Genomic DNA, 13,243 nt, shown 5'->3' with positions numbered 1-13,243 from the left:
GTGACGGTACTAGTCTAACAGAACCCGTGACGGTACTACTGAACAGAACAGAACCAGTGTCCAAGGCTCCTTTGCAGTACATCCACTTCTCTCTCCATCTGCTAAACCCTTCTGTAGTATTGATCGGGCTCAACGCTGTGCTGTGTAGGCGGTGTGATTAATATCCTTGATTAGGAAGAGATTACCCTGGTGTGGGGAGTTAGCGCTGGCCCTGCTACAATTCATCGCACTTAGACTGCTGCCTTGTTTTTGTTCATTTGTCAGGTCAGAAATCAAGGATCAATCGCTGGTTTATTTGCCTAGTTCAAGTAGCAATGCGGGGTGGGGATGTTATTATGGACACTTTCAATCTGACTGGTCACAGTCGTTGACATTGAGTGGGCAGCGATTGGTGTCATTTGTTTACAGATTCTGTGTCTGATTGTGAAGAATTGTGTTGTTACTGTGAAAAGGGTTGTGTGACATGATCCACTTGGAACCATGATTGCCATATCGTAATATATTTTCTGTCGTGGTATGTATTGTGAGCTTACAATACTTATCCCTACTATTTAATGCACCCAACTTTTTTTAAAGCAATTCAATTAATGTATGTATTATTTATAGAGTTGTTTTGATTCATGCGTAGTGTGGAAATGTTCATGTACAAACTGCATGTTGTGTTATTTACAGCGGACTGTGTTGGCCCCACTGTGTAGCCAAAGCATCAAATCCAGACTTCAGTAAACTGTTTACCCAACATGCTCATTCACCACATCTGGCAGAAGGATCAACATTACTCAAGTCCTTCATCAGCTTTCTGTCTCCAACCTGCCTGTCCTGAATACAAAAAAACATGTGGCTACTTGTGATTCTCACTCACTTAAAGCCTCTTCTCCATTTTGAGACCAACGCAATAGCTATTGTTGTCATGGAGACCGCACAGTCCATGTTTAACAGGCTGTTTTTGTTACAGTCCAAGAGAAGACTATGCAAACAGTGAGCTGTGTATGCCCTGTGTGGTTGAGCAGTGATCCAGCAGTGACTCCAAACAGACCATGACTCCAGTCCTCATTATAACAGTGGGACGGACCACCTGAGGACCGAACATAAATAATGCAGAGAGAACCAGAGTTCTGCCGCCACCACCTCGCTGACAAACCCTTCCCCCTCGACCACATGGTTGAACCCCTAGCCCTGGAGGGCATGGTAAAGACATCCCTTACGACACCATACCACACCGTTATGACACTCTATTCCTGTGAGTGACGTATTTTCTACCTCCTCTCCACGGGGCTCTATATGGGGTTTCCTATGGATGTGGGCAAGGGCCAGCAGCTTTGGCTCTGAAAAATAACCCGCAGCAAAAAAATCAAATTCTTTATCTACATTTGATCATAATTTCCTCCGACAGTCGCAATGAAAAGTGTGAGATGAAAGAGTTGAAATTCCAATGAAGAGGTAATGACCATGGCGAGTCGATAATGATATTGGTCTTTCTCTGCTGTGTGTTTTCCCCATCTCCCGTCTGTATGTTTAGCTTGGTCTCTCTTAAAATGTAGACTGTTTCCTACTTTGTTACCAGAGGCAAGGGCCCTTGACTCACTGCCACCAGCCTCTGCCAAGACAGCCTTTTTAAGCTGTGATAAAAAATTTACGAGAGAGAGAGAGAGAATGCTATGGTGGAGAACAGAGGCCACATTCGGAGAGAAGCAGCTGCTCCCTGATAGCGGTTGGAAGGTCTCCTCAGTACTCGGCAGTGTTCTGCTCTCCCATGCCCACCATGAATATTGCATTAGCCCACTACAGGGCCCCTTGTGTTTGCCCCCCAAGAGAGGAGAGGAGAGCAGCCATGGTACTGAAGCGTACGAGGAGTAAAGCCCACACTCCCCCACACCGCCAGGCCCATCCACATTTAGCTTGCACAGGCAGACGCTCCAAACTCCAGACCAGCTTTCCATCAGCATAATCTCCCAGACTGACTCAGAGGACTCCTGTCTCATAATGTGTCAACCTCAATTATATTAATGTGCGCACCCGAGAAAAATGTCTGACATTTGCTGGCATTTACAGGGCGAGTAACTGTTTTCTGGCTGGTGTTTTTTGCTCAAGCTGAGTCGTCTTAGAGGCCCTTTTGAAATGAATAAACCACATATTGGCTCTGTGATGACCTGTCTCCCACTGATTAGCTAAAGAAACAAAGCTATGGTAAATAGCAGCACCGAGGCCACAATTATGTCAAAATACAATTTTTTTGTTCATATAATCTCCACAGTAATTGAAAATTGGCACCTCTTTGAACAAGGTCAATGATGGTACAAGTGAAGAGGCCATTTTGAGAGGCTAGCCTAGCTGGCTGTTATTAGCCATTAGCTTAATTCCCTGGCCTTTAAACACAAACACCTGGAGGCCAGGGGCAGTCCTGACCGTGAGGTCAGCCCCTGTTAAGCTGAAGCTTTCGTCTCACGAGCTCCCTCCTTCCCCCCCCTCATCCTCCTCCTCCTCCATAGTGTTTCACCGACTCCATTACCCTGCTGTAATGTGCACTTAGCTGCCTAATCTCCATGCGGCTGACGTGACTCCCCCAGTGCACTTTGCACACCTTCTCTCATTTGATCAGGGGACATCCTCTGAGAATGCCAATTTACTGGTTAATGCAGAAGAGGCATGTGTTCCTTTCTTGCTATCACTCAACCTTCCTGTCGCTGCACTCTATCGCACCCCCGCCTTAATTCTTACGTAATTTTAAAAATTCTGTCCTATTTCCTCATTGCTGTTTCTGCTCAAGGTGTTATTTTCAATGCTAATGAGGCACCGCTGCGGTTTGTGGCGAGGGAAGCTGAAAAGATGGTGATATGCTAATAAAGACGGTTCAAACACGAGCGATTCTCCTCAATAAAGCTAAAGCGCTACATGCTGTTATGCTTGAGGTCAATGTGTTCACTTCAGCACCGTTCTTCACTTTTTCCTACAACCCATGAGACCTGCAAATGGAGGACCAGTAATTGAAGAAAGCGCATACTTTCTCAAGACTAGCACTTAAAAACAGTTCAAGGGTTCAAACTACCTTGAAGAGGTAAACAACTTGTTCTGGGTTTTTGTTGAAGGCATAGGTTTTGCCTGTCCATCTGTGTTTATCACAAGGGCTTATGTTGTCTCTATGCATCATGCTTGCTAGCACTGCTGCACTTTGCCCACTCTCACTGTGAGCACATGCCCAGCCACTAGCCATAACTCTCTCTGGTAGTCTAGGAGATGTGCTGATCTGTCCAAGCTCTTGGATAGGTTTGTAATTCCATTTGTAAGGGCGGCAGGTAGCCTAGCAGTTAGAGCGTTGGGCCAGTAACCGAAAGGTTGCTAGTTCGAATCCCCGAGCACCAGAGTCGCCGTTGATATTGGCAGACCCTGGCCGTGACCCCACTCTCCAAGGGTGTCTCGGGGGGAGTTGGATATGCACAAAAACACATTTCCATTTCACACCTGCCTGTATATGTACATGTGTGAAATAGGACAAAATAAGCACCTAATTATTATTATAAGCCCCCAGCAATTAGGCCAATGTTTCTGGCATTCCCTATCGCTAATTAACTGGAACCAGCAAAGCTTTCCTCTGAATCTCGACTGGGTTGTGTGTCTTCCAACAGATCTCATGTCCCAGTTTAGTATCCCACACAGTTTTTCACACCAGAGATATAGCCGCCGATCGAGACCGTAATCACTGGGAAATATCACATCTTTTCCCTCCATTTTGACAGTTCACATTGCAGAGATGTACAGCTCACCAGCCTGTGCATCTGAAAATAATCTCCTTCGTCTTGACTTGTCAGAACAAAATGTAAGAACCCAGAGGGGTTCTCCACTGAGTCAGCGATGAGGGAGGGAGATGTCAAAGACGTTGTGGCTCTATTTCAAACCAGTTCCACCTGCAGGCAGCTTTCGCTAAGTAGTTCCTGTTGTTTAGCTCGCCACAGCTAAGGCCAATGAAAAGAATGCCGTGACAAGAGCTAAAGCAACGACTAAGTAAACTGATTAATGCGTAACTGTGAGCAAAGTTGGCCCCAGGTAGTAAGCTACATCTGTTACAAATGACTTCATAGATCTATGGAGAGAGACTGGCATGATGTCAGCTAGCCTCACTGCAGGTGTTTAGCTTCAACCTTATGTTATTAGCTTCACTGTTTTGCTAATGGGAAGAATTTATTCAAGTAATCCTTTTGCTTGTAGTCTGTAGTCACCCACTTCTTTTTTAATTATATGGATATGCATGCATATACTATCTCAGTCGGTAGAGCATGGCACTTACCATGCCAATGGTCTTGAGTTGGATTCCCGCTGGGGCCACCCATATGTACAAATGTATGCATGCATGACTGTAAGTTGCCTTGAAGAAAAGCATCTGCTAAATAACATATTATACTACTATAGCATCTACTTTCCTTTCCCAGATTATTCCATTATTATTATTATTATTATTATTATTATACTATTAAGTAGCACAACTTGTCACCAAAGTTTCATCATATAAACGAATATATCAACTTTAGCCCTAAAGACTCTTTAGTTCTACTTTACACTTGTGGCGTTAGGCTAGTTGTTGCATTGTTCTGACCAACATGTTATCTCTGCTAATGTCTGTTCTAACCAACTTAGCCCAGGATCAGGGACCTGAGCAGGATAATCCCTCGTCTGGCTCCACCCCCACACCCCCCTCCACGTTGGGCCAGCAAGCTGTCTTTGTGCCATGCATCCTGAGTTGGCCTGAGGTGGAGAAACAACACCCCTTTCCTCACTTTATGGCTATGCTAACATCTTTTAAAGCTAGAATCCTTGGTTGCTACATCCTCTTTTGGACTTATAAATGAATGATATATACTCATTGATTCTTGAAGACTATAACATGTACAGTAAATGCCTCATGAGCTTAGTTCAACTGTCTTACCCCATCATAATCCAATATATAAACTTGTTTTACGCCAATGTTTGTAAACAACGTAAATGCAAACGAACAATGTACAGCTTCTAAACATGGTTAAAACTATACATTTGGTATCGTGGATGGTCAGTCCTTGCATCCATAGCTCTGTCTATTAATTTGAGAGTGGTTACATTTCTCCAGCCCCATCCCTTAGCTTTTTAGAAAAAACAAGGGGTACAGAGCACGCTTTGTTATTGTTTCAATTAAGGATTCTAGCTTTAAGCTAGCAATTAGCTATGCAGCGAACGTCTAACAATTGTAACTGTTACTTACCGCAAGTGATCTGGTACGTGCTTCCTTTCTTCCTGCCTTCCTTGAAGCAATCACTGATCCAACATTATTGGAATGGTGAAAGCTACATAGAGGAATACCTGCTTTCACCCATACTATCAGGTAAGATCTGTGAATACATGAAGAAAGATCATTTTGGGGGGTCTTTAAAAAGCTGCGGACTGTGTGAATTTGTTTGCTTACCCTACAGTAACTAACACATAAACCTCCATTGATGTGACTTGTAGACAAGAGCTAGCTTTCTGAAGCAGGCTTGTTGCTACACTCTAAGAACAACAAGTGCTATCTACAACCAAAAAGGGTTATTGGGCTGTCCCCATAGGAGAACCCTTTGAAGAACCCATTTTGTTTCCAGATATAACCCTTTGAGGTAGAACACTTTTGGATTCCATGTAGAACCCTCTCCACAGAGTATTGTACATAGAACCCAAATGGGTTCTGCCTGGAACCAAAGAGGGTTCAACCTGCAATCAAAAAGGGTTCTCCTATGAGGACAGCCTCAGGAACCCATTTCAAACCCTTTTTTCTAAGGGTGTAGATAACCTACAAATCATACCGTGTGCAACAATTTCCTAGTTTGCAGTGTGTTCTTCCAACGTTAGAGTGCTACCAAGACTGGTGTACAGTACATGGGAATAGATTAGAGAGAGAACTGAAGACAGAGGGATTTTAGAGAAGGCAAGGTGAGTTTTAAAGACAAATGGCAGTAATAAAGAGATATGAGTCATAAGAGTTCAGAGTATTTCCGTTGTATGAACTTTGTTAAAAGTCAAGGAATTTAAAGTAATAGAGGAAGCTGGAACAATCTAATAATGAATGTATCCATTGAATTTCAGTTGTCAAAAAGGGATATTTGTTCTTGGGAAAAGTGGATGTAAAACAGGTGGAACTGGTTATATAAGATATGTCTCTGGTGAACTCAAAATAGTTGTGGCTTTGGAATCTGCTTCAAATTCCTCACAAAGAGTTATAGCCCACACCTTTGTATTTGAAGTCGGCTGAGAAGACTGAAGACAACTCTTAATGTTTCAATAAATGGTTTATTTGGAAAGGTGGCTGGGGGATTATAATAATCCTGCAGCCTATGTTTTATTATTAATGGCATGCATTTCCTCTGTGCCATGAACATTCATCTCACTCATTACTGGATTCCTCCTCCCTGATTTTTCAGCAGACATATTTATTACGACCGGGACTATACCAGTATCACGATGCTTGTTAGTATCATGGCAAGGAAACAAAACACAAAGCGGATTTAACTTCTTTAGGAAAACAGCCCTGAGTCACATGTATTTATTTTCTATCTATAGCTCACAATATGTTACATACAACAGGTTTTTAAAGGACTAAAGAGTTTGATCTGCTTCATGTTTTCATTTTTCCCATGGAATTTTTTTGGCTACACTGGTATCGTCACATTCCTGATAAATTAAACAATATTAAGAAAAATGTTCTTTCACATTATAAATTGGCTCTATTCTTTATAAATCCATCATTTGTTTTTAGTAATTAATTATCTTTAGTGTTATGACATTTTAGTCATTTAGCAGACGTTTTTGTCCAGAGCAACTTACAGTTGCTGTATTGATGTGAAGATGGCTAGGTGAGACAACCACACATCACATATCATCAGCTACATTTTCCCTCAATAAAGTAGTTATCAGCAAAGTCGGCGCTAATAGGAGGAGGTAAGTGCAGGGTTAGATATATTTTAATATTTCAAGTTTTAAAAATGCAAATTGGTGGATCATCACTTCAAACTGATGGTTGAGAATCTTCCATCTCATGTCAGACACCAGGCACGTGATCCCACCAGCACTTATTTAGTACTTAGGCATGGAATGTTTAGGCTAATGTTCATATTGAGTGATTTGGTCATTGGCTGTATGTTGGGTGGATCTTGTCAAGTAGTTAATGCATTGACATATTGCATTCTATTATGTAGGGCCGGGACGATACTAGTAACGCTCTATTGTTTCCATGGCAAAAATGAAAACACGAAGATCAACCTCTTTGGTCCTTTAAAAACATGCTGTATGTAAAATATTGTGTCCTATAGCTTGGAAAATAAAGAAATAAATCTGACTCTGGCAACATAATGATGTTTGTTTTCAACATTAGGGCTGTTTTCCTAAAGAACTTAAATCCGCTTTGGGGTTTGTTTGCTTGCCACGATACTAAGGAGTATCTCGATACTGGTCTGGTCCCAGCCCTACTGTAGTACTATGGTAAGCTGACGTTTGTGTCCCCCCAGTATGACTTGTTTAAAGACGGTAATTGGCTTACGGAAGATATTGTACACAATCCGACTGTTTGCTTCAAACCAAAACCAGTCCAGAACCAGCTGAGTAGACAAGTAACAGCAGATTGACCTTGGGGTCAACGTTGATTAAGCAGGCTTATGGAGCGAACCAGTTAACTCTCAAGCATATGTTCTGCCTCAGCCTGTTTTTGCTGCATCAAGCAAAAACAATTAACCAACCAACTGAAATTGTCACAGCGATACAGTACCTCCCATCTGTTTCCTCCTCCTGCATGATACTTCCTTACATGCTTTTTCACCACATAATGTTAGCCTGCAAAGTCCGTGTTTGTAGACGGATGTCGGCTTCTTTTTGTAGACCATATACAGTACCACGTGCCACACTCTAAACGTTTCTGACATGTGGCAGGCAGGTCCCTTGGGGTTGCCCTCTGAAGTTTTACGTTGCTAGCTACCTAGCTAACTGTGTTGGCCGCCCTCTGCCTTGCGTCACCGGTTTGTTCTTCTTCACACACCACCTTAGAGCAACTGAGCTTCCGGAATACTATGTACGCAAGTGTCAGTCCCAGCTGAGCCTCTCTTACAGTGGGCTAAATGAGCTACTTAACGCCCCCAGGCTTGCAAATAACCTGATTACCAATGACTGTAAAATGATGTTGCTACTGATGCTGACAGTCCTTTATATTGTTTTGGAATTTGGTCTTCAGCTAGGCTCTACATTTAAAATGTTCCCCAATCAGCCCACACCAACCTCACTCTTCATAATTATGGAGCACGCCGTCTTAAATCCTCTGGCTGCTCGTTAAGCTCTGGAGGAGCAGGGTTGACCCACTTTACATGGGAGCCTATGGAACCCCTGGTGAACAGACAAGCCCCTCTCCTGCACCAGGAAGCTCTCTCTCCTGACAGAATATAATATGACGTTTAGCAGACACTTTTATCCAATGACACTTAGTCATGCGTGCATACTTTACATACAGGTGTTCCCGGGAATCAAACCCACTATCCTGGCGTTGCAATCGCCATGTTCTACTAACTGAGCTACAGAGGACCGTGCTCTACTAACTGAGCTACAGGGGGCCGTGCTCTACTAACTGAGCTACAGAGGACCGTGTTCTACTAACTGAGCTACAGAGGACCGTGCTCTACTAACTGAGCTACAGAGGACCGGGCTCTACTAACTGAGCTACAGAGGACCGGGCTCTACTAACTGAGCTACAGAGGACCGTGCTCTACTAACTGAGCTACAGAGGACCGGGCTCTACTAACTGAGCTACAGAGGACCGGGCTCTACTAAATGAGCTACAGAGGACCGGGCTCTACTAACTGAGCTACAGAGGACCGGGCTCTACTAACTGAGCTACAGAGGACCGGGCTCTACTAACTGAGCTACAGAGGACCGGGCTCTACTAACTGAGCTACAGAGGACCGGGCTCTACTAACTGAGCTACAGAGGACCGTGCTCTACTAACTGAGCTACAGGGGACCGTGCTCTACTAACTGAGCTACAGGGGACCGTGCTCTACTAACTGAGCTACAGGGGACCGTGCTCTACTAACTGAGCTACAGAGGACCGTGCTCTACTAACTGAGCTACAGGGGACCGTGCTCTACTAACTGAGCTACAGAGGACCGGGCTCTACTAACTGAGCTACAGAGGGTCGTGCTCTACTAACTGAGCTACAGAGGACCGGGCTCTACTAACTGAGCTACAGAGAACCAATCAGGTTTTTAGAGCCACATTCAAAAAAAAATATATGAGTCTTATGCATTATAACCATTGATGCATTTATTCAGGCTTTCATAAGGGCCTTTTATGATGGTATGTTTTTGATGCCTAATGTCTGTATGTGATTAATTCTGAATGCATCTGTAGCATAAGGGCTGTTCAAAGGAGCTGTGGGCTGTTAGCCAGTCTTCTCATGCACTACTACTGGGTGATAGAAGGTACTATAAATTAATTCACTATGCATTATACACAGGTGGTTCTGGTAGAGAAGTTCTGCCCGTACTGTGGTCCACTCACTGAACAAGAGAGGCTTTTAAATAACTCTCTGTGCCTGGCTTTGCAGGTTGATCTCTGACACAATCGATCACTGTTAGAATGTAAGATTTAGTTAAGCAATAAGGCACGAGGGGGTGTGGTATATGGCCAATATACTACGGCTAAGGGCTGTTCTTACGCATGACGCAATGAGGAATGCCTGGATACAGCCCTTAGCCGTGGTATATTGGCCATATACCACAAACCCCCGAGGTGCTTTATTGCTTAATTAAATCTTACATTATAGTTATTTAAAAGCTATTATAAACTGGTTACCAATGTAATTAGAGCAGTAAAAATACATGTTTTGTCATACCCGTGGTATACGGTCTTATATACCATGGCTGTCAGCCAATCAGCATTCAGGGCTAGAACCAGTTTATAATAAACCATATTCCATTATTGTATTTGAGGGAGCTCCATGCTGTAATGTTTATACACCCCTCTGACGTGTACAAACTAATGAAAGTGTAACGAGCTCTGAAATTGGACCATGTAGATATTCAGACATTGACTCCTCTGATCTTATTAGCAATGTATCAGTGATGAAGAATGGGGCTTCCATCATGTAGGCAGTACACACACACACACACACACACACACACACACACACACACACACACACACACACACAAGTGTCAAGCAGAGCTCTCACACAGAGAAGCCAGCGATACAATACACAACGTTAATTATCCATTTAAAACCATGGCCCATTGGCAGTGCTTAAGCACCGCTGCTGGAAAAGCCTCTCAGAGAGCCATAATTGCTTCTTATCTTTTGGAGGTCACACTGTGTCCAGTAGAACTAATCAATCTCTGGCTCAGACCTGCTGTTAGCCCCAAAGAGCTCCATAAAATAACATTCTGAACATTTGGACCATTTTAGATACCCCACCTTCTCCTAAAAGAAATCAATAGCTGCTGATGGCGGGTGGGTAAGTCTGCTCTGTTACTAAGGAATAGTGACGGGGAGCTGGCGGGTGGGTAAGTCTGCTCTGTTGCTAAGGAATAGCGACGGGGAGCTGGCCGGTGGGTAAGTCTGCTCTGTTGCTAAGGAATAGCGACGGGGAGCTGGCCGGTGGGTAAGTCTGCATTGTTGCTCAGGAATAGCGACGGGGAGCTGGCCGGTGGGTAAGTCTGCTCTGTTGCTAAGGAATAGCGACGGGGAGCTGGCCGGTGGGTAAGTCTGCGTTGTTGCTAAGGAATAGTGACGGGGAGCTGGCCGGTGGGTAAGTCTGCTCTGTTGCTAAGGAATAGCGACGGGGAGCTGGCCGGTGGGTAAGTCTGCTCTGTTGCTAAGGAATAGCGACGGGGAGCTGGCCGGTGGGTAAGTCTGCTCTGTTGCTAAGGAATAGTGACGGGGAGCTGGTCGGTGGGTAAGTCTGCTCTGTTGCTAAGGAATAGCGACGGGGAGCTGGCCGGTGGGTAAGTCTGCTCTGTTGCTAAGGAATAGTGACGGGGAGCTGGCCGGTGGGTAAGTCTGCTCTGTTGCTAAGGAATAGTGACGGGGAGCTGGCCGGTGGGTAAGTCTGCTCTGTTGCTAAGGAATAGTGACGGGGAGCTAGCCGGTGGGTAAGTCTGCATTGTTGCTAAGGAATAGCGACGGGGAGCTGGCCGGTGGGTAAGTCTGCGTTGTTGCTAAGGAATAGCGACGGGGAGCTGGCCGGTGGGTAAGTCTGCTCTGTTACTAAGGAATAGCGACAGGGAGCTGGCCGGTGGGTAAGTCTGCTCTGTTGCTAAGGAATAGTGACGGGGAGCTGGCCGGTGGGTAAGTCTGCGTTGTTGCTAAGGAATAGTGACGGGGAGCTGGCCGGTGGGTAAGTCTGCTCTGTTGCTAAGGAATAGCGACGGGGAGCTGGCCGGTGGGTAAATCTGCATTGTTGCTAAGGAATAGCGACGGGGAGCTGGCCGGTGGGTAAGTCTGCTCTGTTACTAAGGAATAGCGACGGGGAGCTGGTCGGTGGGTAAGTCTGCGTTGTTGCTAAGGAATAGCGACGGGGAGCTGGCCGGTGGGTAAGTCTGCTCTGTTACTAAGGAATAGCGACGGGGAGCTGGCCGGTGGGTAAGTCTGCGTTGTTGCTAAGGAATAGCGACGGGGAGCTGGCCGGTGGGTAAGTCTGCTCTGTTGCTAAGGAATAGTGACGGGGAGCTGGCCGGTGGGTAAGTCTGCTCTGTTGCTAAGGAATAGTGACGGGGAGCTGGCCGGTGGGTAAATCTGCGTTGTTGCTAAGGAATAGCGACGGGGAGCTGGCCGGTGGGTAAGTCTGCTCTGTTGCTAAGGAATAGTGACGGGGAGCTGGCCGGTGGGTAAGTCTGCTCTGTTGCTAAGGAATAGTGACGGGGAGCTGGCCGGTGGGTAAATCTGCGTTGTTGCTAAGGAATAGCGACGGGGAGCTGGCCGGTGGGTAAGTCTGCTCTGTTGCTAAGGAATAGTGACGGGGAGCTGGCCGGTGGGTAAGTCTGCTCTGTTGCTAAGGAATAGTGACGGGGAGCTGGCCGGTGGGTAAATCTGCGTTGTTGCTAAGGAATAGCGACGGGGAGCTGGCCGGTGGGTAAGTCTGCTCTGTTACTAAGGAATAGCGACGGGGAGCTGGCCGGTGGGTAAGTCTGCGTTGTTGCTAAGGAATAGCGACAGGGAGCTGGCCGGTGGGTAAGTCTGCTCTGTTACTAAGGAATAGCGACGGGGAACTGGCCGGTGGGTAAGTCTGCGTTGTTGCTAAGGAATAGCGACGGGGAGCTGGCCGGTGGGTAAGTCTGCTCTGTTACTAAGGAATAGCGACGGGGAGCTGGCCAGTGGGTAAGTCTGCTCTGTTGCTAAGGAATAGTGACGGGGAGCTGGCCGGTGGGTAAGTCTGCTCTGTTGCTAAGGAATAGCGACGGGGAGCTGGCTGGTGGGGTGGGTCAGATTGATTTAGTATTACGCCGCTTGCTTTTTTGAAATGAAGCGTCCTCAGTCCGACCGCTCGCTTCTGCTGCTCCCATTTCTTGGGGTGATGGCCAGTGTGATGTAGTGATGAGGTTACCAGTATCACGTTAAGTAGGGGGGGAAACGTTTTGAAATAGCACGATCTGAAAAGGTCATTTTGGTTGTCAAGAAAGAATTCCTACGGCTTCAGTTCCTACTGATTTGTGTGACGGGAAGTAATGCTTTGCCAAACAGGAATATGAGGGCGCTAGTTGTGTGTTGTGACACGTTTTCCATAATTATCAACCCCCCACCAAAGCCTGCATTTAATTGTTAACCCTCTTAAGTGTTTCAATAGGAAACATAACAGCAAACCGTTAATCAGAAGGGGCTTTATTACCCCCTGTCGGTTTCCTCTTCCCCTCCCCCCACCTCTCCCTATTCATTTCATAGCCATGCAGGCATTTGATGTGTTAGTTTGCTGCCTGAGGAACAGAGGAATGTAGTAGTATCTAGGGGAGGACATAGGGAGGTGGTAGGCTTTGAATTGGTCCCGTCGTTTAAATGTCACCAGGACAGCTCTGTGGGAGGTAGGGGTGAGGAAGGTCGGGCGGGGAAGGTGAGACGATAGCTGCTGGTAGTGTGTGTGTGTGTGTGTGTGTGTGTGTGTGTGTGTGTGTGTGTGTGTGTGTGTGTGTGTGTGTGAGTGATAGCAGCATGGCTCAATTTCCATTTTTATTAACAATCCAGTTACCTCTTCATGGAGAGGGATGGAATGGGCCTGGCAG

At 45.7% G+C, this 13,243-nt stretch overlaps 1 protein-coding gene across 2 annotated transcripts in view; it reads left to right on the top strand.

Moving 5' to 3' along the window:
- The window catches only part of LOC123730756 (activating signal cointegrator 1), a 125,564-nt gene that overhangs the window by 101,981 nt on the left and 10,340 nt on the right, over positions 1-13,243 (top strand). Inside the window, exon 12 of one of the 2 annotated variants that reach the window (XM_082969737.1) lies at positions 4,630-5,557. The exons of the other annotated variant lie outside the window; for it this stretch is intronic. Coding sequence (XP_082825863.1) covers positions 4,630-4,841 — 212 coding nt within the window. The 3' untranslated portion in view covers positions 4,842-5,557. Of the gene's footprint in view, positions 1-4,629; positions 5,558-13,243 lie in introns of those variants that run through there. 2 annotated transcript variants of the gene reach the window in all.

This window comes from Salmo salar, chromosome 26 (genome assembly GCF_965601325.2).
Source record: "Salmo salar chromosome 26, fSalSal1, whole genome shotgun sequence".
Classification (NCBI taxonomy): domain Eukaryota; kingdom Metazoa; phylum Chordata; class Actinopteri; order Salmoniformes; family Salmonidae; genus Salmo; species Salmo salar.
The sequence above is the reverse complement of the archived record's forward strand: the minus strand, read 5'-3'. Positions and strand labels throughout refer to the sequence as shown.